Consider the following 25090-nt stretch of genomic DNA (forward strand, 5'->3'; position numbering starts at 1 on the left):
TTCTTCTTAGGTTATCTTTCTTTTTAATTAACTTTTGTTTACTTAAACTAAAATACATTGCATGCTTTTCCAAGGAGACATTTTGGATAGTATCAGTTCGGAATCGGTGAATCGGCATATCAGCAAAATTTTGTGAATTGGTACAGCTCTTCTTGCAAGGCTTAGCCAAATGCAAAATAAATGTTGCTATGATATATATTTATTATTCAGTAACACCTATATCTACGATTAATGATAATTTGACATAACTGCATTAAAATGATACCCTGATGTGCAGATGTGATCAAAATCAATGGAAAAACTCGACGAATTAACCTAAAATGCAGTGATCTGCATAAACATGTCTTATTGTTAGAAATAAATGAGATTTTTTATATATTTGAGACATTTTTCATAGCTAGGAAAGTTCTGGTCAGAATTATATATATACCAGAAGTGCAGATAAAACAACTTACGACAAAATCACAAGAAAAATCCATACATGTACAATGCAGTTCCCTGCATTTACAAATAAAACATTTAGAATATAAAAAAAAATTATAAGGCAGAACATTCAATGCAGTTATGCAAATAAATAATGTGAAACAATTTAATTAACCACAGCAATACCACTGCAAATTAAAACAATAAAACGAGGGCCTTTTATAAATAAAATTTTAACTTTTTTTTTTTTGTTGTAATGGCTGTATTTTGAGATTAATACATGGTAAACTGCAAAAGTCTTTGAGCAACAGTGCAAACAAAAGTGTAAATACACAAGTTTTTATTTTATTTTTAGGAGTTAAAACAATCCATGCAGGATAATACCATGCATTGCCAAAGGCTAGAAACCTTTATTTTAAATTTTGTTTGTATTTTCACTGCATATTCTTGGACAATAAATACTGTACATAATAAACAATAGAATGTGTGTGCACCAAAACTAAAAACATTTGCCAGCTGCACACAGCAATACAAGTTAATTATTACCTGTTTACTGCTTTGCGAGCTCATATAAGTTGCAGTGCATGTTAATTTGGAATGTTACTGTTATTCAAGAGTTTTGAGATGTTTTGTGAAAGCAGTTTCACGGTGAAGAAGGGGATGGATACATAGGACTCATCACTCGTGACCCCACTGAAAGTGATTTTTCAACTGGCCAAACCTCAGTTCATTGCGCACACAAGAAATTTTAATTAATGATTATTTTCAAAGTGATCTATTAATTGAGTCTTGGAAATGAACGCTTTAGTACACAAAGCACATTCATATTTTTCTCTTAAACTATCCGGAGTGTTCAATTTTTTATGAATCTTTTCATGACCACGCAAGCGGTGCTTATGACAAAATCCCTTATTACAGATCCCACAAATAAAGGGCTTCCCCGTGTGAAGAAACTTGTGGGCCTTCAGATGGCAGTTCTGGAAGAAACCCGCGCCACAAACATCGCACTTGTACGGCCTCTCACCGGAATGCGTCCTCTGATGAGTTCTGAGGTGACTCCGCTGCGTGAAAGCGTTGCCGCACTCTCGGCAGACGTACGGCCTGTCGCCACTGTGGAGCATGTTGTGCTTGTCCAGATGCGACTTCTTCTTGAACGACTGGTTGCACTCCGTACACCCGAACGGCCGGTCGTCGCCGTGCACCTCTGTTTTGTGCAGGAGCAGTCTCGTGCGGAACGCAAACACCGCCGAGCAGGCGTCGCACTTGTGGTCGACCTTGCGAGCGATACGCCTCTTAGGCGCCATGCCGTGCTGCTCCGAGCAAAACTTGTTGTGCTCCTTGAGCTCCGCGAGGTGCTCGAAGTCCAGACCGCACAACGGACACGTGTGGTGCTTCAGGCCGGGATGACGCAGTCTCAGGTGGTGGTGCAGGTGGCCTTTCTGCGTGAACGTTTCATCGCAGAACCTGCACTTGTGGGGCCGCTCCCCGGTGTGTATGACCAGATGCACGGACAGTCCAAACGACGAATTGAAGCTCATGTCGCAATAAGGACATTTTATTTTTTTCTTGCGACTGATACCTTCGTCCGTTCCATCCGTCACCTGCTGCTGCTCTTCTGCTTCATCCTGCTGCTGTGCCGCACCTGGTGCGCCGGTGTTGTGTATTTTCCGGTGTTTCTGCAGCGTTGTCTTCATCTTGAAGCTCCTGCCGCAGTCGGAGCACAAGAAAGGCCTGTCGTCGACGTGGGATATCTGGTGAGTGGCTAAATTACCCTTCAACTTGAACGTCATCTTGCACTGATCACACGAATAAGGCCTCTCACCGTCGTGGTTTAACATGTGGCTCTTCAACCTTGACAGGTACAGGAAGGTTGCACTACACTTATCGCATTTGTGCCGCGGCTCATCTAAATTATCTGAGCTGCTTTTCCACAGTAGTTCCAAGTTTGATGTGGCTGAAAAGAGAACACAAATGGCAAATGACCATGAAATTAGCTAATGCTGTAACAAGCATATTGTCTCGCACTACATTAATAACATTCATAAAAATATTATTTCATATTCGTTTTTAGCATCATTACAAGGTAACTGCCATTGGTTTAGGCTATTAACTCAAATACAGTGATACAATGAATCAGTAGTAAATTGTTAATAAAAATTTATCCCAAAATTACTTTAATCCTACCATTCCAATAGTGTGAAATTTTTAAATGGAACTAGGAATTTATCAGTATTGCATATAATTTTTCATTTTCACATATTTATTAAAAATGCAAGGGAATAACTAAGAGAATCCTTAAAAATAAAAAAATAACACTGGCTAACTATTTTTTGGTGATAAAACAAGTTTTATATCGAATTTATCCGGGGCTAAACAATGGGGGGAGTAGGTATACATCCCTCTTTCCAAATTTGGACTTTGGGACTTTACATTAGTGATACATATATGTGTTTATGTTTAGACAATGACTTTAGTAGTGTATTTATTTAAGCTAATCTGAACACTAAAATTCTTCTAAGTTTATTTGTCAGGCCACTTGTTCTGATTTGTTGGTTGAAATGAATGCATGTTTATTGTATGTATTGCCAGTTTCAAATTTCAAAATTAAAAAAAAAATGTTAAGTAAACAAAGTTATGATGTAAATTCCAGTTTCAAAAATATTTTCTAAAATTAATTACTAATGCAGTTTTATGAATTGGACCAACAGATTTTTTTTAATCTTAAACTACATATCTTATGGTGATACTTACCAATAGACTGAAATAAAATATTTCCCAGTAAAATAGCCTATCAGCGATCCTGTGCATAGTACACAACTTGTGTATCTTGCCAATCCCACATATCAGGGATCACGTGATAAACTGAATCATTTCCAGGCCTGTGTTCATTGACATTGCTGCTTCCTTTGATTTTACATGTCCTGCATACATACCCAAAGTTTTGACAAGTATTGTAGATATATTCCATATATTGTTTTGTCAAGTGTAAATGATATTTCATGAGATCTAGCCTTGTAGGGGAGATTCTGAGACTCTCTCTTAAAGTTCAGCATGAGAGTTTGGCATGTTTCATGGCACTCACATGGTCACATTATGCGATCCCAGCTAAAATTACTTACGTGTTGACTGATTAATTTTCTTAGTAGTTTTTCTTGCAAATGTGCTCTTTTTATTCTGCTTATCACTCTTGCATATTGATGTAGGCCTACAAGTAAAATTTACAAATGAAATTACTGTAAATGTTTTTTTAATAATATAAAAACATTATTAAAAAATGGTAAATTATTAGGTAAATTCCACTGTTTTTGTTTGAAGTTAACACAAAAATATTGAATGAAAACAATTTTAATAGAAATAATCAACTTACTCATGAACAGTGTTGGTGGTTACAGCTAACGTGTTTTCGAAGAATGGGTTTGTTCTGTCAAAAGTACCAAACTGATCTTTGGAATTGTCGTCACCATCCTATAAACAGCAGCAAAAAATATAAAAAAAATATTTCAAAACAGAACTAAATATGAACATAGTTATTTATAGTGCTAACTGAAAAACAATTTTTCTGGCTAGTGCTAGCCTAATGTCATATAATTGATTCAACCATCTATTCCCAGAACACCTTTAATCAGTGCATCTTCCAAGCATCTCTCTGAGAAATCTTTACAGCCCCAGTCTTTAATCAATTCTGCCCTACGAGATTTCTTTAGAATTGATAAAATAGTTTTAATTAATTGAAAAATATATATAATTTATCAATGGCATCACATCTGTATATTATAAAAACACATAAAAATTATCTTTTGTGGGTACTTATTTTAAGGTAGAGTACACCCCTAAAATAATAATCTGTACACTCAGAAAAATAACTCCGTAAGAAATGCTGACAGACATGAGAACTGTTTGCTTCAGGAATTTCATCCTTCCTATCAATTAAATATGTATGTCATTATACTCATTATATCATCTAAAACAATATTCTTCCTTCCAAGGATTATAAACATTCTGTACTACTGAGATGGGTTGCTTAGTCAATTTATTTTTATTGGTTTCAAGTTGACTTTAACAGTCGTCTTTGAAAATCTTTCCCTGATGAACCTACCTGTGGTTCAGAATGAACTTTTCAGCTAATGGGTAATGGAGCCTCATCTTGCCAACATTTTCGCAGTATAATTTAAGTCTTAACGTGGAGAGAGCAGCATGTGGGAGACCAAAAGCTGTGAATATCTGTTGCAAGTTCGTAGGAGCAATCTGATCTATGAACCCTACATTTTGTGAGATGCTAGCTAAGAATTAAATTAATTGTCATATTTTCATATACAAAATACAGTTTTAGAACACACAATAAATTATTACATAACAGTTTTAAATAACAAAATAACTGAAATTGCTGTAAAAATGATGGATGAATGAATTATTGAGTGGATGTCTTGGCAACACTGAGGTCTTTAGAGACATATCAATGATGGAATGTACTTGTGGGGAAACAGGAGCACCCTGAAAAAAAGCACTGGCTCATGGAGATTCCACCATGTGTCCCACTTGCAAAATATTCTGGTTAGGAATCTAACCCAGATCGCCTTGGTGAGCGGCGAATCATGTGACCACTCAACCCACGTCGCCCAAAAAATAATGATACCGTAAGGTACAAGGAGAATAGAAATAATGAAGAATGAATTCTTAAGTACTTTTAAAACTTACATTCCAATTTTCTTCAACCTTTATTTCTACCAAAGGCAATATAGGTGATGGTACGGGTTCATTGTCTTCTGCACCTGAAGTCTCACTTTCATATTCACACTTGACAGGCAAAAGGCCATAGCTTGTTTCCTCAAGGCCACATGATTCCTGAATCCAAAACATACAAGTTAAGCATGAATACCGATTATTAAACTACAATGAAAACATTTCATTCAAATTTGAAATGATTAATACCAAGTAATTTAAAAAGATAAACTTCTGAAAAGCTAATTTTTAGAAACAATTGTGTATGTACTTAGGCTAATTAAATAAGATAGGTCTGAAATTTTTTTTTTCAAAATTTGTTTTGTTAAATGGTTAATATTTGTTTTAATTGTCTTAAAAGTAATAGAAAACGGTATTCATATGATATATACCACATCATATTTATCAGATTTAGATGATATAGTATTTGAATATGAAAAAGAACAAAACAAAAATTTAATAAAATGAATGAGAATAATTTTAGAATATTTTATAAAGTTTTATTGAGTCAATAGCTATTAAAATACAACATTAAGGTATACATGAAGAAAACAATTATTAATAACATTTTCTTTTTGAAAAAAAAGCTGCATTTTGTTGGTTTTTGTTTATTATTTTTTATTTCATAACTGTGTATCAGCCAGCAATAGTCCGCCATCATATTAACGTCCCAAAAGCCTTGATATCTTCTTTCCATCTATTTTATATCCTGATGAAAACATTCACATTGTTCTTCACTATAGTCACCTAGATTTTTGGAGAAACAATCAATGTGAGACTTCAAAAAATGAATTTTCAGGCTCATATTACAGCCTAAACTTTTATAGGTGTTTAACATTTCCTGGACAATATTTTTATACGCAGGATCTTTTGTGTTGCTTAGAAACTTAGATACAACATTTTTAAAGCCATGCCAGGCATTTCGTTCCAAGGTTGTCATCACTTTTTCAAATTCTGTATCCCTAATCAGTTTCCTGATATCAGGTCCCGTAAATATTCCCTCTTTCAACTTCGCATCAGATAAGCTAGGGAAACATGAACAAAGATACTTGAAAGTATTTCCATCTTGCGGTAATGCCTTTACGAACTGTTTGATCAAACCAAGTTTGATGTGAAGTGGTGGAAGGAATATTTTTTCGGGATCCATCAAGCTCGGATTGATGACATTTTTTAATTCAACTTTCAATTCCATTCTAATTTTCCAATCAGTTTTTTTCCAATGTAAATTTCTTGCTCTACTGTTCCATTACAAATATAACAAGGGAATTTGGTGTAGCCATGCTGTTAACCAAGAAGAATGCATATGATTCTTAAGTCACCGCAAACTAACAATTTGTGTTCGGTATATTTTATTTTCTCCAAAACATTTTTCAAGTTTTCGTAAGTTTCTTTAAGATAAACTGAATGAGCTACAGGTATCGATGCAAATTTATTGCCGATATTCAAAAGGACAGCCTTTAAGCTTCTTTTTGAAGAATCTATAGAGTCGCCATTCTTGTGTATTGTATACGATATTGAATTTTTTTATTAAACCGCCAATATCACAGCAAAATACTAAATTATCCTCTTTCTTAAAATACTCCACAAATTCTTGTTCTCTGCTTCGATACCAGTAAAATGTAGTTGCATGATAAATGGTAGATGATTCATCAGTAACTGCTGTAATTTGTAATATGATAGTTTGCGATTTTAGGTTTGGTTAGGATAGAGACATAAAAGATGCAGTTTGTAGGATGCTCAAGAAACATTAGTTCAAAAATACCTTTAGGATATTTATTTTACTCTGATGAGCTGCTATAAGTAACATAATACTATTAACATTCTTTGTCACAGGCAACTATGTACACTGTTTGGATTTTGACCCAAGACACTTAAATTACAAAATATTGTTCTCAATAATTCAACTGAAATGTCATTTTCAAAAAAAATTATGTATAAATGTACCTGCATAAATTTTAAATAAGAATAAACTGGTAAATATGTAGTGTACGGATTAGCGCCAAAAAAAATCGTACAAATATAAAATAACTTACATTATATGCTCTTTTACGTCCTCTTTTCATAACCGCCTGCGGAGATAAAAAATTCTAATTACTTTTGGAGATATCGCCGTTCTTATTTTGCAATACAAGCCCTGTGTAATCATTCAACAGACGCAATTTTATATTTTGCCGTGTTGCGCGTGAATGCCTAAATAACAGAAATTTTCCATTAGGTAAGGTTAGTTACATTATAAATACTTCAAAATAAACGGAAATTAAAAATAATATCAATTAATTTTTCTTGTATAGTTGTAAGTATTTATAATGTAACTGACCTGACCTAACAAAACGGGACAAAGGTAGATTAGGTCAGGTCAGCTACAGTATAAATACTTTGAAACTGAACGAACATTAAAAATAATAAAAATTAATTTTAATGGTTGTTTAGTTTTAAAGTATTTATAATGTAGCTGACCTGACCTAACAAACCGGGAAAAAGGATGAACAGTAGGAAGTCACATAATTTTCTTTTTACGTGATGTAGTCGTTCAACTACGTCGTGAAAAAAAAAAAATCATACTTGTAAACAAGCAACAATGGTGAACGCGGGAAGCCTACGATTCACTCATCCTTCTGGACATACCCGAATACTCACGTTGGCAAGCCTTCTTTCAACAGACGAGAGGCAAACGCCCGATCGTGCATCTTCGGTTTTTTTTTTTGTTCATTGTAACTCACGATAACTAATGGTCAATTAGGTTAGGTTAGCTACATTATATATATTTTAAAACACTGTGGACGGTTGATTTGGTTAGGATAGCTACATTAAAGATACTGTGAAATATTGTAAACGGTTTCCTAGCGCTGGATAACTACATATTAAAAAGTTATTTGCTAAGCAACCATAAAATTATTTTACAGTTTTTTTAATGTAGCTATACTTACCTAATATAACCAACCATCCACAATGTTTTAAAGTATTTTTAATTACTTTTTGCTAATTTTAAGAAAAGAAGGCTTGCCAACGTGAGTATTCGGGTATGTCCAGAAGGATGAGTGAATCGTAGGCTTCCCGCTGAACGCCGCATCAGTGCACAGTATGAAAATTAAAAAATTCCATATCTCCTAAAATATTTGGAATTTCTGATCTCCACCAGGTTTAATGAAAAGAGGAAGTTAAAGAGCACAGAATAAAGGTATTTTTGGAATTTAAATTTTTTTTTTAACAAATATTGCCCAAATATGAAAATTAAAAAATTCGATATCTCCTAAAGTATTTGGAATTTCTTATCTTCGCAGGCGGTTATGAAAAGAGGACGTAAAAGAGCATATGATGAAAGTTATTTTATATTTGTACGATTTTTTTAGGCGCTAATCCGTACACTACATATTTACCAATAAACTTTCAAACTTACAATTTCAGGTTCAATCTTCACCACTGGTTGGTAGTTTGTTTCTTCACTGTTTCTAGATCCATTAAGGCTTGCTTCCTTAATTACAGATTCCATTATATAAAAATTGTTTTTACATAGTTATAAAATCTTCCTCATTCATAGGAACGATACTCTTTTCTGCAACACTGCACAAAAAAAAAAATTTTTTTTAAGGTTTCAATCCAAACATTAATTTGTTTATTAGTTTACATTTTAGTTTTTTAGTCCAATGCAGTATTGTACAGATTAGCTAATAAGATTAAATGTATTTTAAGTCAACTGAGAATAAGTTAGCTTCGAATCAAACATGACATAATTATCAAAACCACACTACAATTAGTTCCCATGTACTACTTACTGTATTAGAATTATGTTCCAATCCATATTATGGAAGAGGATTCAAAAATTATGCCCTATATCATGTTTCATATAAATCATTATCAGACATTAGATCTCTGTCAAAACTAAGCTGACATTCCATATTTATAAAACAAAACTTTGTTGCCCAGTAACAAGTCAACATTCACAATCTCAATAAGATAAATACCATTATCATCATGGTTTTATAAACGCTGTATTTTGTATTGTTAGAGCATTAAGAACATACCTTCAACATTAATTTCTTTAGACTTTCGTTGTAAGGGAAGATTTGTCATACTGATTTGTCCCATAGATTGTGCCTGATGATTTCAGCAATTTCCTCTTTTCAATGATTGACAACACGCGACCTCACCATACATCAAAACCCATTTATTAAATCATTTTCTATTCCTATCTCCAGAGCCATTCCGTGTTTACATCGAGTAGAATCGGAACAGTAAGGTCTGAATCAACGACCATATTAGTGATGGGTCGTTCGTTAACGATTCGTTCAAAAAGAACGAATCTTTGAGAGAACGAAATCGAACCAACCGGCTCTTTGAGAGCCGGTACCTTGAAAGATTTGGAAGAACGAAAACGCGGAGAGAACGAGAGAACGAGATGAGAGAACCGGCCACGCGCCCGGTCTGATTCGTTCGTGAAATGATTCATGACGTCAGGAGTCTGAAGAATTAGTAATCACAGCGTGAGCATGTTCATAAGAGCAAACGATAACTGATCAAATAAAATAGGGTAACATGAAAAGTATCTATACCTGAAAATGTCAACTGTTAAGTAGTGGTTTAAAATTGCGTTTTCACATTCACATACACAAATTTGGGGGGAAAAAAAACATGAATTAAAAATAACAGGGAAAGTAACTACAAATGTTCACACTTACCATTTAGGTGTTAATTAATGTACCTACTTCATTTTTCTCTCTTCATACTGAATCGCAGTAGTAGTATTCAATTTTTGTCTTTTTTTCTCTAAATGTGTTGGTCTACATGTAAACACTTTACTCTCTCTAGAGTGTAAATAGCCTGTATATTAATATTTGTAACTTAAAAAGTAATACAATATAAATAATCTTGTTTCATATACGCAACTGTGATTCACTGGCTACGAAAAGCAATGTTCAAGTACTAGCTATAATAGTGCGATTACAAATTAAAGTTAAGAAAGATCACTTTCGTACCTAACATTCTTAGATTTAATGCTCCCGTATTATATAGAATCACTGCATGAAGCATTTGCAGCGATCAACAGTCAATAATTTTATAACAGTCAGTATACAACTAGACTTTTGAAATTTCATTTACCCATGCAGAGTAGATAAAGATAACCACCCACGCGATCCAGCCTCCTCTCGTTATCGGGTCACGCGATAACGAGGGGAGGCTGGAAGCAAACACGTAGCCAATACTCTAAAGGATGAACGAGTTACGACACCTGATAAAAGAGCCAGATCCTATTCACAGAAAAGAACGAAATGACCGAGATGAACGAATCGTTCTGAACGAATCTTTCACGGAACTGATCCGAAAGTACCGGTTCGGTCAAAAGAACCGTTCTGCCCATCACTAGACCATATATCTGAATCTCTGAATATTTTTATTTTACAGATTATTCCATAGAGTTGATATTAAGGTAGAGAGCGGAAAAGGCTATGTAATATAGATTTATCTGGGCCAGTATCTAACACGCATTTGGCTGGTGTACCTTAGGCTAATAATTCAGTCGAGTTGCGAGTTATTGAGTAAATTTGCAGTAATCAAGAAATTATAGACACTATTTGTATTGCAAGCATTATATGTTAAGGCATTACAACTTCCTAGGGTGGTATTTATATTTATGTCTTGAGCAATTCCTTCATCAAGAAATTCTCATCTAAATACTTGGATGCCATAGACATTGCTTGAGATTGTCTCAAGAGATCGCAAACAAAACAGTCTTGATGAAGACAATCTTATTATAGTCCCATATTTCTTATTTCCGCGAGGGCATTTTCTTGTATCATAGTAATTCCTTGAGAACACCATCACATAAGCATGTTTCATAGTCTCTGAGACCTTGCTTAAGAACACGAATAAATCCGTCTTTGCCAAGACCACTGCAGACAAATCACAAGCAATTGATTGTTCAGATCACAGTGTATAAAATGGCTGATTCTCGTGAACCTCGTATTTTTAAACTTATATAAATCCTATATCAAGTGCTGAAGCAATTTGATATGTGTTTTTAATGAATTTAGCGTTTGTTTGTGACTGGTGGTTACATTTCCAAGTGCTAAACAGACCCATTTATTTACATATCGATTACAGAACGAGTACAATGGATGTGGAAGCCGACAATTTTTAATGATGGTTGATGAATTCATATCACCATCAGAAAATTTAAATCTACATTCGTGACACCAAGAATACATTAAAATATAATGAAAAACTGTGGCATTCACTGTAATAATACATAATTTCCCTCTCTAGCTTCTTAGAGCTTCGGTAGTGTAATGGTTAAAGTGATATGTTTCGGATAAACGTGAATATTTTTTAAATATAATTGTGACGTGTCCCGGCAACAGCGTCCAGTGCTGGAGTGGCTTGAGGTGGGGTGTGGAATCCTCAGTCATCACTGTTGAACAGCTCCCGTAGTCGGCAGCCCGCCAGGCAGAGAGGGGCTGCGGCTGGTCCTCTTGCTGGGCAGGGATGAAGGAAGAGGAGGGAGCGAAAGGCCCTAGAGGCTAGAGCGTAATCCTCGAATGGCCGCTCCAGGAAGGAAGCCCTAGAGCGTAATCCTCAAGAGGCCACTCCAGGGGAAGAGGGATGCTAGAGCGTAATCCCAAGGGCCGCTCCAGCGAAGGATTCCAGAGCGTAATCCCGAAGGCCGCTCCAGAGGAAGGAAGGAGAGTGAGAGGAGGAAAGAGGAGAGCAGAAAGTCATACACCAATTCTAGATTCCTGCTGTATTTCCCCAGATTTCTCTGGGGTAAGGATCTCTGAGTGATATTTCTTTTCCTAACCTAAATTTAAACTAAGTGTATTTGGGAGGGGTCTGGGTTAGGGAGAGACTCTAAGTGCTTCTCAGGCCGAAGCCTATACGCTCTAATCATGCAGGGGTTAGCCATGCGGGAGAGGGAGCATGCATCGTGTGCTAGGAGGGGGATTGGCCAGCCATGGCAGCGAAGGGCACCATGACTAACTCCCCTCACTGACTATCCTAGACTATAAACTAGATAAGTTGGGCCCAGGTAAAACCTGCATAGACACAAGGAAAACCCTGGGCACTTACATGTGGGATGCAAAAATTCATGCATTATTGGCAAGCAGGTTGAATATGGGAAACAGAAGGATGGTTCAGGAAGAAGAGTTGGACAGAGTAGAAAAAAGTCTACTATGCGGGGGGTTGGGGGCTTGCACATTACTGTGCGCATTGATTTTGGGTGGCACTGGTTGTTTTGGGGGCGACTTTAGTCGTTTCCCGCCAGGCTGCCAGCCAGCCAAGTTAATTGAAAGAACCTAATTTAATTATATGACCTCAGCTCCCAGGTTTCCCCAGTCGCCATGGCCATGTATGCCCGACACATTGTGCTGCCAGCCTGAGCATGTCAATCATTGGCTAGTCCAATGTTGCCTATTTGCACCGCAGGACGTGGTCAGACACATGGTCAGACACCTATTAATCTATGGTGAGTCTACTCACTTAATAATTAAAAAAGCGCATATTAAATAACATAATTATATGTCCGCAGCACCCAGGTTGCCCCGGCTGCTGCAGCCATGTATGCCGACTCGTTGTGTTGCCAGCCTGGGCATGTCAATCATTGGCTAGTCCAATGTTGCTTCGTAGTCAAGTACTCATGCAGACTTGTAGTCCTGTATCCTCGCAGTCATGTAAACTTGTGTTCAGAAGCTTCGTATCTCTGTAGCCTCGCAGTCTCGTAAACTTGAAGATTCGTAGTCACGTAGTCTCTTAGTCATGATACATTGGAGCCTCGTAGACTTGAAGCTACGTAAGCAAGTAGCCTTGTAATCTTATAACATAATGCTGTTGGAGCAGATGGAACTTTTTACACTCGAAGGTAGTTGGTAGAGTCTTGTAGATTCGTAGAATTGAAGCTTTGTATCAAAGTGGTCTTGTAGCCATGTCTTCTTGCAGTCATTTGGAGCCGAGTAGACTTGTATCCTTGTAGCTTCATAGACATGTAGTTTCGTAGCCATGCGGTCTTTTAGCCGTGCAGTCTCGCAGCCATGTATAACTCGTAACCAGCTAGATCCTTTTAGACTCGTAGCCTTGTGGCCTCATAGTCTCTTAGACTCGTAGCATTCTAGCCAAATATAATTGGGGCTGTTGAAACAAAAGGCTGTTGGAGCAATTGTAGCCTTTTGGAGCCTTTGATGTCTGTAGCTGTATCAAAACAACATCACTGTAGATACTGTAGCAAGGTGTTTACCTTGAGAAAGAATGCTAAATGGCATGAGAAGAATGATTGTGTTAAAAATCCACTACGCAAAATGTTAAGCTGTAATCGGTGTATCAGGTTGTTAACACGAATTGACAGCTTAAAAAGACATGGTAGAACATGTAAAGCCAAGCCTACTTACGGCATAGAGGACATCGATGGATCCACTTGACTAAATAAGAGTGATCTGCATTACGACAATAATTTTCCTTGTCCTGAGCGTGATGGTATTAGCTCACCTGATCGTGACGAAGAACATAAATTGAAGGATGTTGATGGCTTCGTGAAGACTGAAACTAATGGAAGTAACAACACAGTGAAAAGTGAGAATACATTCAAGCCAATATTCAATAGAACCACCATACTTTGTAAAAATGATGGACTCCTAAAAAGGAAGCATGAAGACGATGAAGACACTTCGACATCAACGATATCGAATTCTTAAGATAATCTGGGTAAAGACGCTGCCTTCTACGGTGATTTCTACAGTGACTCTGAAGCTGGTGGCGTGATCGAAGACTGTGCTGAAGCAGCTAAAGCAGGCAAGATCGAAAACTGTGATGGTGGCTTGAGACCAAAACGATGGAAACGACATAATAAAATAAATTATCCTGATCAAGCTTGTGATAATCACTGGCTCGATGACGAAAGTGACCTTGTGGTTGACGATAAAATGGAAGACACCAGAGATAATAATATTTATTATAAACATGCAAGGAAGATGGTGGCGGAAGAGATTGATTACACATCATGGAAAGATCCAAACATATTGGATGACCGGCTAAGACTTATGGTGGCATCTGTTCGTAGAGGAAATTACTCGCATATCGAGGAAGTATTGTCCATACTTAAAGAACTGTGGAAAGCTGGCTACATACAATAATAATTTTTTAACTGTCATGTGTGTACTATTGAAAATAAATTAATTATTTATATTTTTTAAGTATGATTTATTTCTTGTATTCTGATTTCCAACTAATCATGTGTTTCCGCTATTGTATGTGTGATCATTCCGTTTCCTGTGTATACATTCCGTTTTCCTGTGTGTACATTCCGTTTTTCCTGTGTGTACATTCAATTTTCCTGTGTGTAAATTCTGTTTTCCTGTGTGTACATTCCGTTTTCCTGTGTGTAAATTCCGTTTTCCTGTGTGTAAATTCCGTTTTCCTGTGTGTACTGAGTTCGTGGCCATATATGTCTGACATTGATCAAGAACCGGTCTTGCGATTCGCAGACGCTTGGTGTATATGTATGGATGGTTTTGTACATGAACATTTTAAAGGTTGATCTAAGTATCAAAAAACTAGACTTTCATGTAATGCATAGCGGCACTGTATTTGATTCGTTGGTCAGGTATATTGACTTGAGTTGATTTTCGTAGAGTGAATGATTTATAAACTCCGTGAAAGGTAATGGAAAACAAAATATTAAGTATGTTTTATATTTAGTTACACCTGTCACTAGTAAAGAATCGAACCGAGGACAGGAATCCATCGATTCAATTTGTAGATTAATAATTGATTTTTACGGTGACGTCGTCTGGCCGACGACCACCCCAGAGCCCGACCTGCACCCGCCAGTATACGCTCCCGCTAACGGAACACACCCCTGGCCATGGCCCACCCGAGTCAGGCGAGCCGAACAGCAATTAAAGACAAAACCGCGAAAACCTGAGTAGACAAGAGAAGAACCGTACCCATTCCTCCTGGAACATTAAATTAGAATTTTAGCGACAATAAAGTCTCTTCCAGACACACCCATTTGGAGTCTAGCGTAATGAGGTCACGCCTGGCGCGAGAGAGGCCGAGCCTCCCTCGGACGCCATGCCAGTTCGGCAGTTCAGCGCAGCTCACGGACCGGGGCGGACCTACGTCCCACGGAGAGGCAACATCCTTTGTCTGCATCGAAAGTAACGTCCGGTAAATATAGTCACTAATTAACAGAACCCCTTTTATTACTTAACCTCTCCGTGAGTACCCGGTCCCTTTTTTCGGTCCAGGACCTAATCCGACCGCATCAATTTAAAGACACCCCGCACCACACTTGGTCAGCGGGGCTGCTCTTCAGTATACGGCACGGGCCGCCTCCCGCAACTTACAGAACTTTATTTAAGGTCACGCGCACGGCGCTGACCACAAACCTGCAAGGGAACTTGGACAAACTTAATTGCGGTGCGTGTTTCACCACAGTGGGCACAACACCCGCGCCGAGACATTTGCATACGGGATTGGCCGTCTCCAATCGTCCGCCCCCTTAATTCAGTGTATTTTTGTGTCCCGTATTTTGTATTACTAACTTACGTTACCCGAGTAACGAGTGCCACATAACTTGTGCGCACCCCCTTAATTCAGTGTATTTTTGTGTCCCGTATTTTGTATTGCTAACTTACGTTACCCGAGTAACGAGTGCCACGTAACCTGTGCGCGCCCCCTTAATTCAGTGTATTTGTGTCCCGCCTTTGTGTTACGAAATTACGTTACCTGCGTACCCAGTGAGACGTCTGAGACGTAACAGCGTCCGAGGCCCACGTAACGCGGAACACAAACAATACGGCGCCACGGAATAACGAGTAAACCCCCCCCCCCCGGGGACCTCTGTAGAGTGTTGTATTGTGTACGACTTGCTCCTCTGAATAAAAGGTACGACACCGCCACCTCAACTCCACGTCTCTTATTTAAAATCATCTCACGCAACACCGCCGCCAGCCCTAGTGGGCCACGCAGGGGCATATACACCTACGACCCCAAATTCACGACTAGAAACGAGCTAGTCTGGCGCCCACCCGGACAACACAGATCAAGAACCGCCTTTTCCCACTAGGAGCCACACCGGGACTCGAGCCCGAGACCCCGGACGACGGCAACGGTGACTTTTGGAATTTTTCCCAAATCTTTAGCTAATTATTACATGATTTCAAGATGGCGCCCAAAATTTCAAGATGACGGGCACCTCAGTAATAATAAATGATTACTGCACTGTAGCGGGTTAGAATATAACTAGCATGATGGTAAGACAAGTACACACAATATGGTGTCCTCCAGCAGACGAAAACAAAATATGGTGGCAATGACTACTAGCAGGCGGTAGCTCCTGGTAGCATGTACTGAACATAAAATGATGGATCCATTATGGTCGTCAAGGTAAAAGTCAAATTTTAAGGTCAATGTCAAATTTCAAGGTCAAATTCCAAGGTCAAGGTTAAATTTCAAAGTCAAGGTCATAGTTCAAGGTCAAGGTCAAAGTTCAAGGTCAATGTCAAAGTTTAATGCCAACAGTCGAGGCTAAAGGTATGGTGAGCAGAAAATTATACTAACATGTTGCCAGCACACTCTAGCAGACGAAAACAAGATGACTGTCTCCAGCGGACGAAGACAAGATGGCGGACATGGTGTCATACCAGCTGATGATATATACCTTGGTATTGGTAGTAGGTGAGTCTGTAGGTGGCTTCTGTGGAGGAAGAAACTAATGTTTTTTTTTGCTCTTAACCAAGGACAGGAATCGATCTAATCAATCAGTATTCTAAAAGGTGAATTTTTTGATTAATTTTGGAATTTTCACCGATTTTATAACAAAAATTACGGATTTCCAAGATGGCGGACATGACATCATACTACCTGATGATATATAAGCATGGAAAAAAAGTGGTGGGGGTCAGTCTGTAAGTGGCTTCTGTGAGGGAAGGATCGGTCGCCATTTTTATTTTTTTTTGCCCTCACCGGTTTGGAACCGAGGACTCCGAGCTCCGTGCCGTAAATGTTTGTTTTTTAAAAAAAATTTATTAATTGAATTTTTTTATAAATTTTAAGATTTGTTTTCATTAGAATCGGATAATAAATAAAAAAATTAAAGATGGCGGGCGTAACGGAAATTGCAACGGTGACGTCATCATCCATGATGATGTCAGAGGCTTATCGGAGGCTGTAGACATGGATGCTTAAGCCTCTATATGGACATTTTCAGCCTCTGGTATTTTTATGGACTAAAACGGGAAATTTTTACTCAAAACGGGTATTTTTGAGTCATTTTGAGTCACTTTTGAGGAATTATGAGGAATTTTTGAGTCAAAAATGGCCACCGTGACGTTACAAATCCAAGATGGCGGACCGATACCAGACACCACCGCCTGACGCCTGTGCCAGTAACACACTACTCTCTTTCATGAACACTGAGGGACATATCAAGCGTAAATGCCGAATAAATCTCTGTGATAGTAAAAATATTCTGGAATAAATTTTATAGTACTTAATAGTTACACAGAGAAATAGTAGCAACTTAACAAATACAGTATAATTTTGGGATTACAAACTTAATAACCCAATATTTATCTGCCATAGTAGATTGGTATAATTAGCTGTGCGGTATTATGCGTACCTGATAAATGATAGATAAAGGGATCAGATCCTGGTCCATCACAAATTTTCTTTAAACATTTTCTTAAACAAATCATGGCTGTATAAAAATGTAAAAATGAAAGTTGGTTTATTTGTCCTGTGTGCGTTCGTATACCATTCATCCGATTGTGATAAAATTTTCGTGAGTTGTTATGCGCATACCCGCGAAGGTTTCTGAATAAGTGCAACCTTTTTGCAACAGGTGGCGCGCAAAACGTTTCAACAAATGTGTTTATTTCATTTAGTTTAGTAGCAGTTCGTGTGTTTTCGGTGAATGAGTGCACACGCATGACAGAATTTAATTGAATTATAGATAGATGATGATATCGATGTTGTAGAGAGATAGATATGTAATGCTATAACGACAGAGAGGGATAGAGAGATGCAAATAATTATATATATATATATATATATATATATATATATATATACACCTATATATAAGTAAGTATATAGAGGAGAGCGATATAGAGGCAGATATATATATATATATATATATATATATATATATATAAAGATATCGAGAATGATACAGATTGAGAGAGAGAGAGAGGAAGAGAGAGAGAAAGAGTGAGAGATGCTTTGTGTATTCATTGAATCGCATGCCGGGCATTAGCTAGTTTACAATTAAAATGTGTTTCAGCCCCATCATCAAATACGTACACAATGGCATGGGTTTCAGAGAGAACACCCCCCCCCTCCCCCCGCGGATTTAATTATGAAGCCCCTCACTGAGTGAACCCGCTTGCGCTTTCAAAACCATGACTGTGAAACAGGGTTGATAAACGTAAGCATTAAAACTATGTTTTATGGAAAACTTTATGCATATTTTAGCTTTCTGCTTATTGTATGCATACAGGCCAAAATATGGGCACTGTACATGACACAAGTGCCCTATACAGAGATATGCAGGGTTGGAAATGTGTGGGATTCGCAGGGATGTCCGCGCGGCCCGATTATTGCGCGTGGGTTTTAACCGACACAAGTCATCTATGGATAGGGTATGTTGTACACAGCCAACATTTTGGCATATAATAAACATAAAGCTTTAAAATATGAAGAAAATTTTCCTTAAAACATAGATCTGACACTTAGATTTATCAAGCCCGTTTCACGGTCACGATTATACGTCTAATCCTATGGATTTAGCAGGTTCAGAGAACAAGTCCCCACAGTTTACGACGTGGATGCTTATTCTTAAACTTTATAATATGATAATGTTACATATACACATATATCTATATAAACTAGGGTACCCTGCATCCATGGCAGAGAAGGACCATTTGTTTATTTTTTTATCGACTTTTTACTCTAGTGTATATGTATAAGGCATTTTGTTCGAGATTTATTGAACTTTGTGACATGGATTCGGGAAAGCAGTTGATTGTGCGCCACTTGACGTGATTGCATCGTGATAAGAACCACGCCACATATTTTAAAGTCGTTTTTGATATCAGTATCAGTCAAAGAAATTTCAGGATTTGGTTGGACACGTACTGTCGCAATGATAGCTGCCGTTAACATCGTGGTTAGGTGTTTGCTGGTGTTTTTATTTCTGGTAAGAACATCAATGCGATAAATGATTCTTAATGTAATCTACGTTTTGAATATAAATATGATAGGGCCATGGTGTTTGGGTGTTCAAATCACTCGTCTTCCATTAAAGAGATCTACTTTCGAAATCCAGCAGTGACACAGCTGGATTTTTCATTAGGTAGTGGGAAAGGTGGTGGACTTTGCTTTGAGCATGATTAGGTGCATAGGCTTCGGCCAGAGACGCACGTAGTGTCTTCCCTAATCCAGATCCCTCACAAACAAATACACTTAGTTTTAGTTAGATTAGGAAATAAAATTTGTTACTGAGTTTTTTCGAGGTACTCCCGTTTCATATAAATGTCGTGAACTGTGGGGAATTGTTCTCTGAACCTGCTAAATCTGCTACCAGCAATTCTAGGATTAGACAGAAAATTTTTCGTATATATATATATATATATATATATATATATATATATATATATATATATATATATATATAATGGTGTTTCGTGTATTTTGTTCAAAGGACCAATTCTGATTCACTCCTGATTTCCATCATGACTATAAAATTTAAAAGCATGAGTCGTTAACAGAGTGGTTCGTAGCTCAACGTGTGACATAAAATCTTAGGTAGGTACCGTACCTTAAAATTTTCCTCCTACATATTTTCCATTTTAGAATAGTCATAAAGGACTACGGTGATACGGTGATAGTGATAGTGGATGTCCATGTGTAATAACATAGCTCTTATTCCGAACTTTTAAAACGCTCGCACATTTGATTCAAACATTTCCATGTTAGTACCTGTAAACAATTTGATTTCAAAAGACAGTGTAATCATGGTTTCATGGAGTCATATAACGACGTTAGCGCGCATTTTCATTGCCCTCTATTTCTTAAAGTTAGTGTGAATTATAAAATTTGCGTAAATATTCTCATATCTGTAATATAGTTCCACGTTTTTGCTCTGTTGACATTGTAGAGTAGTTTTTTTATTACTATGTTAACAAATTCCAAACAAACATGCCGGCATAAAAGTCAAATACATCAATAAGAGCATTAAAAAATAGTAATTTGTAGCTACGAAGTCGATGGGGAAAGTATTTAAAGGCGAATATTAAAAATGTATGTGAATTCTAGTTACAATGTAGCAATGAGTGAACAGTTGAGAGTCGATAACGAAAAACCAATATCTAAACAAGATAAGATTATGGGTTGAAAATTTTATGATAATCTTAATATGATTCCACGAAAAAATGTTAGCTTGACATTGTTGAATACGAATAATATACTTTGTCACATTTTAACTTTGAAAATAATATAGGCATGAGTGGAAAAAATGGTTGTTTTATAAGGAAAAAAAATTAAAATTTCATTCTGAAAATAACAGGTTGAATTTCAACTTACTGAATTAGTAATTATATTCACCGTGGAGTCACCATACCATCGCGAAATGTGAGTTGTTTTGTCAGGAACAACAACCATAGCTTTACCTCCAGACTATAGAGGTCACTAGTTTTATTTTATTCCGGGAAAAAATCGTCAGTCTTAAGTGACGCCTGAACTAAGCCCCTGTCAGTATATAAAATTCTCCTCTCCGCCTTTATTTAACAGCCAAGTTTGAGGGTGTTGGTGAAATAAGGCTTCCAATTTTCTCCGTAAAATTTATAATTGGATAAATAACCCCAAACATGTTTTAAATTCTGTTATACTATCAAGGTTTATTATTGGACTGCACTAGCTCAAAGTTTCAATTTTAACTTAACGTTAAAATAAAAAAAATGCATAATCACAGATTAGAATTAAAAGTTTAAACATTTTATAATTGTTATGTATTCTTAACATTTAAAACTATTGTAGTTTAAAAATCGAATTTCATAAGAAAATGAGGTATCTGCGATATTTCAAATATATACACACAAAATTCGCTTTTTCCAGATAAATGTTAAACAGATGACATTCATATGAACATTATTTTACATTAATAATCTTTTCATGCTGCCCATTACCATTTTAAATATTTCTCGAGACGGAAAGGTCCACCATTTTCGTTTTCTTTGCGCACGATTCTGATCGTCTGATTAAATCAAACACCCAACAAATTTTAGAACCCATCCTTTATGCATAACATATATTATTGAAACTCAAGTCATCTGACTTGTCTAACGGACATGGCTGTGCTAGTGACGTTTTTGTTGACGTCATGAACCTCCAACATAATTTGCCTGATCTTATCGTAAGGTGTTGGAAACGATATTTTGACAGAGACTGGGCCTTTTCGTGGTGTGGTCTTTTGCTTCGGAGTGGAAACTTAGCAGAAGTCTCCGGAGGCGACGAAAGTAGTTTCTCGTCGCCAACTCAGTGATGAACAGCCTCAAACTATTGAGATAGGATCGCTGCTTGTTCAGCCCATTTGGCTTGCCGGAGACGTTACCACGTTTAACAGTGGTCTGAAAGGAAGTAGAAGGAGTAAGCTTCACGTGTTTTTGGTCTGTGAGCACGCCTCTAACCTAACGCCACTTCACGTTTTAGCCAGGGGTCAGCAGACCTCGGCTCGCGCGAGCTCTTTTCATATGATGTTACGGCTCTACATCTACAACTCACTGCGCTGCCACAGCACAAAACAAAAATCCGAACAAAATCAAACGGCCCAATCACAGCACATGTCCTCAACAATTAAAACCATACCTGTATTAAATAAACAATATGCCGGAAAGGATATTTGCTAGTGTTTAGTTAGGTCGGAAAAAAATTCGATAAATATGTATATTGTTTCCCAGAAGCCGCAACACTACAAAATCTAAAATTTTCTCCCGCAATATTTGCCGAGAACTTGTTCCATTAAAAGTGAATAATTTTTAATGACATGTAATCATTTTAAAACTCAATATAGGCTACACATTCATAAATTACTTTTTGAAAATACATTTTTGTAAATATTTCTGTATCAATTGGTAGTACTTATTTCCACAAGGAATTATGTTGACATTAGTATTGTCGATGCAGGGGATAAATAATTATTGTGGCATAGATTATTCCATAGAAACGTCAATACCAGCTAGCATGGAGGTTCAGACAGCAGTTTTTTTTAGAAGAATTTAGCGGATTCTGTACTGAACTTTCCAGTGTGCCATATGGCTTTAATTTTTTTTTTCAAACAATTTTTGTTGTGTAAACATTTTAGCTTTCAGTATACGGCTTTTGGTAGGAGTATTTCCGTGTAAATGGAACGGAAGTCGATAAACGGAAATGTTACACAAAGATAGCGGACCCACGTGTAGCAAACATAAACTCGAATATAGTCACGTTCAGTTGCGTAGCTAAGGTGACTGGTGCCCCTGGCCAGAATTGAAAATGGCGCCTCCTCTTGGTTTAAAAGAGAAAGAGGGGGCAGGGGAGGTTTCAGTAACATGAAAACGTCGTGGCGGCGGTCCCCCCCTCCCCTCCCCCCCTGCTACGGCGCCCCTGGCGGGGGCCATCTCTGCCACCCGCTTGCTACGCACTGGTCACGTTCGTAAACATTAGGGTTAATAAAAAACGTATTGGTGTGCCAAATGAAACTTTGATAGTGAAACTACCCCGGAAAATATTTGTTTAACTAAAATAGTAATAGTAAGAAGTATTATCTCAAGTTTGAAAATACCTAAGAAAACTGGCATTCAATGAATATAATACCTACATACTCTCCTTGTAATATGTAGAGGGCTGGGTAGCACAGCGGCAGAGCGCGCTCTCTTTATCGTAAGGGACGTGTTTTGAATCTCTTCACTAGAATTTTTTTCTTTTTTAATAACATAATACAAAACAATTATAAAATAATGTTGAATTAGCTCAATAAGAATAATATTTGATTGTAGTAATTATTTAAAGACTGATTTCAGGCGTTTAAGCAAAAGCATACATGTAAACCCATACTTAGTGTTATAATATGTGTTTTAAAATGTTTCAGAGTAAGTAACATTTTAGTCATTCTATGGAAGTATAACTTCTAACGTATGCTGAGACTTTAAAGTATTAACTGTTTAATGAATTTTAACAACATGAACGGTATTTTAATAAAATTCATTGTCTAAAAGTTTATTTGCAACATGAACAACATAACATATGACTTTGCTCGTTACCGATGTTAGACGTTAACTGGATAGTACTGAAAGACTCGCTCACGTTTTTTGTTGTTTTTTTTTTTTTTTCTTGTTTCAGTTACCAAGTCTGTGCGTATCAGAAGATTTCATCCAGCATAATCGAAATGATTTATCTCGATTAAAAGACAGAAATTGTACGACTACTGGGTACAGATGTAGTTTAGACTGCAAAAAACTTGAGTTGTGCATAAACACAGGCGACGAGCTGATGTCTGCGGACGTGGAAGTGTGCGGAAGTGGAGAGCTGTGCGATGAAAAAACCAAAAAATGTTCGCCGAGTTTGAGCACCTGCCCGGTTCCGTTCATTTGCACATCGGACGGCACATTTCCAGATCCCTACGACTGTACGCAGTTCCACGTGTGTCTGGCGAACTCTCCTGGCACCACGGTCAGTTGTGATTTCGGGTTCGCATTCGACGCCTCGACGGGAGAATGTAGTCTCAAGACTTCCGAAAATCCCTCCGTGTGCAAGCACTCCCAGGTCCCTGCGTGCAGCTACGAAGGACAGAGCGGACCTCTGGAGTGGAGCGCAGCGTATTATTACAAGTGCGAAGACGGGGTTCCGGTGCTCTACAAGTGCGAAGAAGGAGAGTTCGATTCCACGACGATGAAGTGCGTTTCAATTGCCAGTTCCACTCAGACCACAACAACGTCAGTCGTTCCATCCAGGTGCGAAAACTCTACCGTGTACCCTGATCCTGTTGACTGTAGCCAATATTATTTATGCAAAGAAGGAATATCAGCACCACTACACAAAACTTGCTCAAAGGATACGTATTACAATCCTGCTCTTCAGTTGTGTCTTTCAGACGCATCAGTTTGTAAGACCCCGTCAACTCCATACCCTACAACATGTAAAGAGACCGGTCTGTATCCTGACCTCCTAAAATGTAATTATTACTATTTGTGTTTAAAAGGTTTAGCACCAAGGCACGAACACTGTGCGACAGATTTGTATTTCGATCCTTCTACTCGCCTATGTGTTATTAGTTCAGCAAGTTGTGACAATTAAACACTTAATAATTCTAGCCATGTCACTGATACTTGAATAATTCCATGTACCTATTACTTAAAGTTTGAATGAAGAAGTAAAAAATTATAATTCAAATTTACTTGTTAGTCCGTAAATCAAAATTTTAAAGGAAATTGAAGAAATTGTCTTAACAGAAGTTACCTAGGTTTATAATCAATATGTAAATAAAAACTTATTTTTAAGTTAATGTAAACAAATTCGTTAATACAAAATTTTTGGAGTATGTGAGTAAATTATGAAAGTTTAGGCTTACTGAAATTAATCATCCTCATGGAAATGCATACCTACTTTAAACATTTAAAAATAAACTACGTTTGATAATATGAATAGTGTTTTGCTGCAATTCCCGTCCTCACTAAAATGACGTGGAGGAGATCAATTGGTATTAGAAGCAGATGGCGTTAAATAGCACAAATAGAACACGATCATAACCATCTAATTGATTCAAGAGAAAATACAGCTTTATAGCTACTAGTTAAGTAGTAGTATGTAATAGCCGGTACTGGCACAGGGTTCAGGGTGTGGTGCTGGTGCCGGGTCAATGACCGATTGCTCTGACGTCACGGCGGCCATCTTGGACTCAAAAAATCCTCAAAATTCCTCAAAAATG

General features: G+C 37.3%; 2 protein-coding genes across 2 annotated transcripts; one reads left to right on the plus strand and one right to left on the minus strand.

The window, feature by feature from the left end:
- On the minus strand, positions 1-9492 carry LOC134534741 (zinc finger protein 300-like). The gene is made up of 6 exons (XM_063373249.1): positions 9165-9492; positions 8540-8703; positions 5119-5265; positions 3791-3888; positions 3543-3628; positions 1-2377 (listed from the first exon to the last, which is right to left on the minus strand). The coding sequence occupies exons 2-6, from the start codon at positions 8630-8632 to the stop codon at positions 1176-1178; spliced, it is 1626 nt and encodes a 541-aa protein (XP_063229319.1). The 5' UTR covers positions 8633-8703; positions 9165-9492; the 3' UTR covers positions 1-1175.
- A 9689-nt stretch (positions 9493-19181) lies between these two features.
- On the plus strand, positions 19182-24803 carry LOC134535310 (peritrophin-48-like). Its single transcript, XM_063374378.1, has 2 exons — positions 19182-19327; positions 23506-24803. The coding sequence occupies exons 1-2, from the start codon at positions 19274-19276 to the stop codon at positions 24457-24459; spliced, it is 1008 nt and encodes a 335-aa protein (XP_063230448.1). The 5' UTR covers positions 19182-19273; the 3' UTR covers positions 24460-24803.
- Positions 24804-25090: the final 287 nt, after the last annotated feature.

This window comes from Bacillus rossius, chromosome 8 (genome assembly GCF_032445375.1).
Source record: "Bacillus rossius redtenbacheri isolate Brsri chromosome 8, Brsri_v3, whole genome shotgun sequence".
Lineage (NCBI taxonomy): Eukaryota > Metazoa > Arthropoda > Insecta > Phasmatodea > Bacillidae > Bacillus > Bacillus rossius.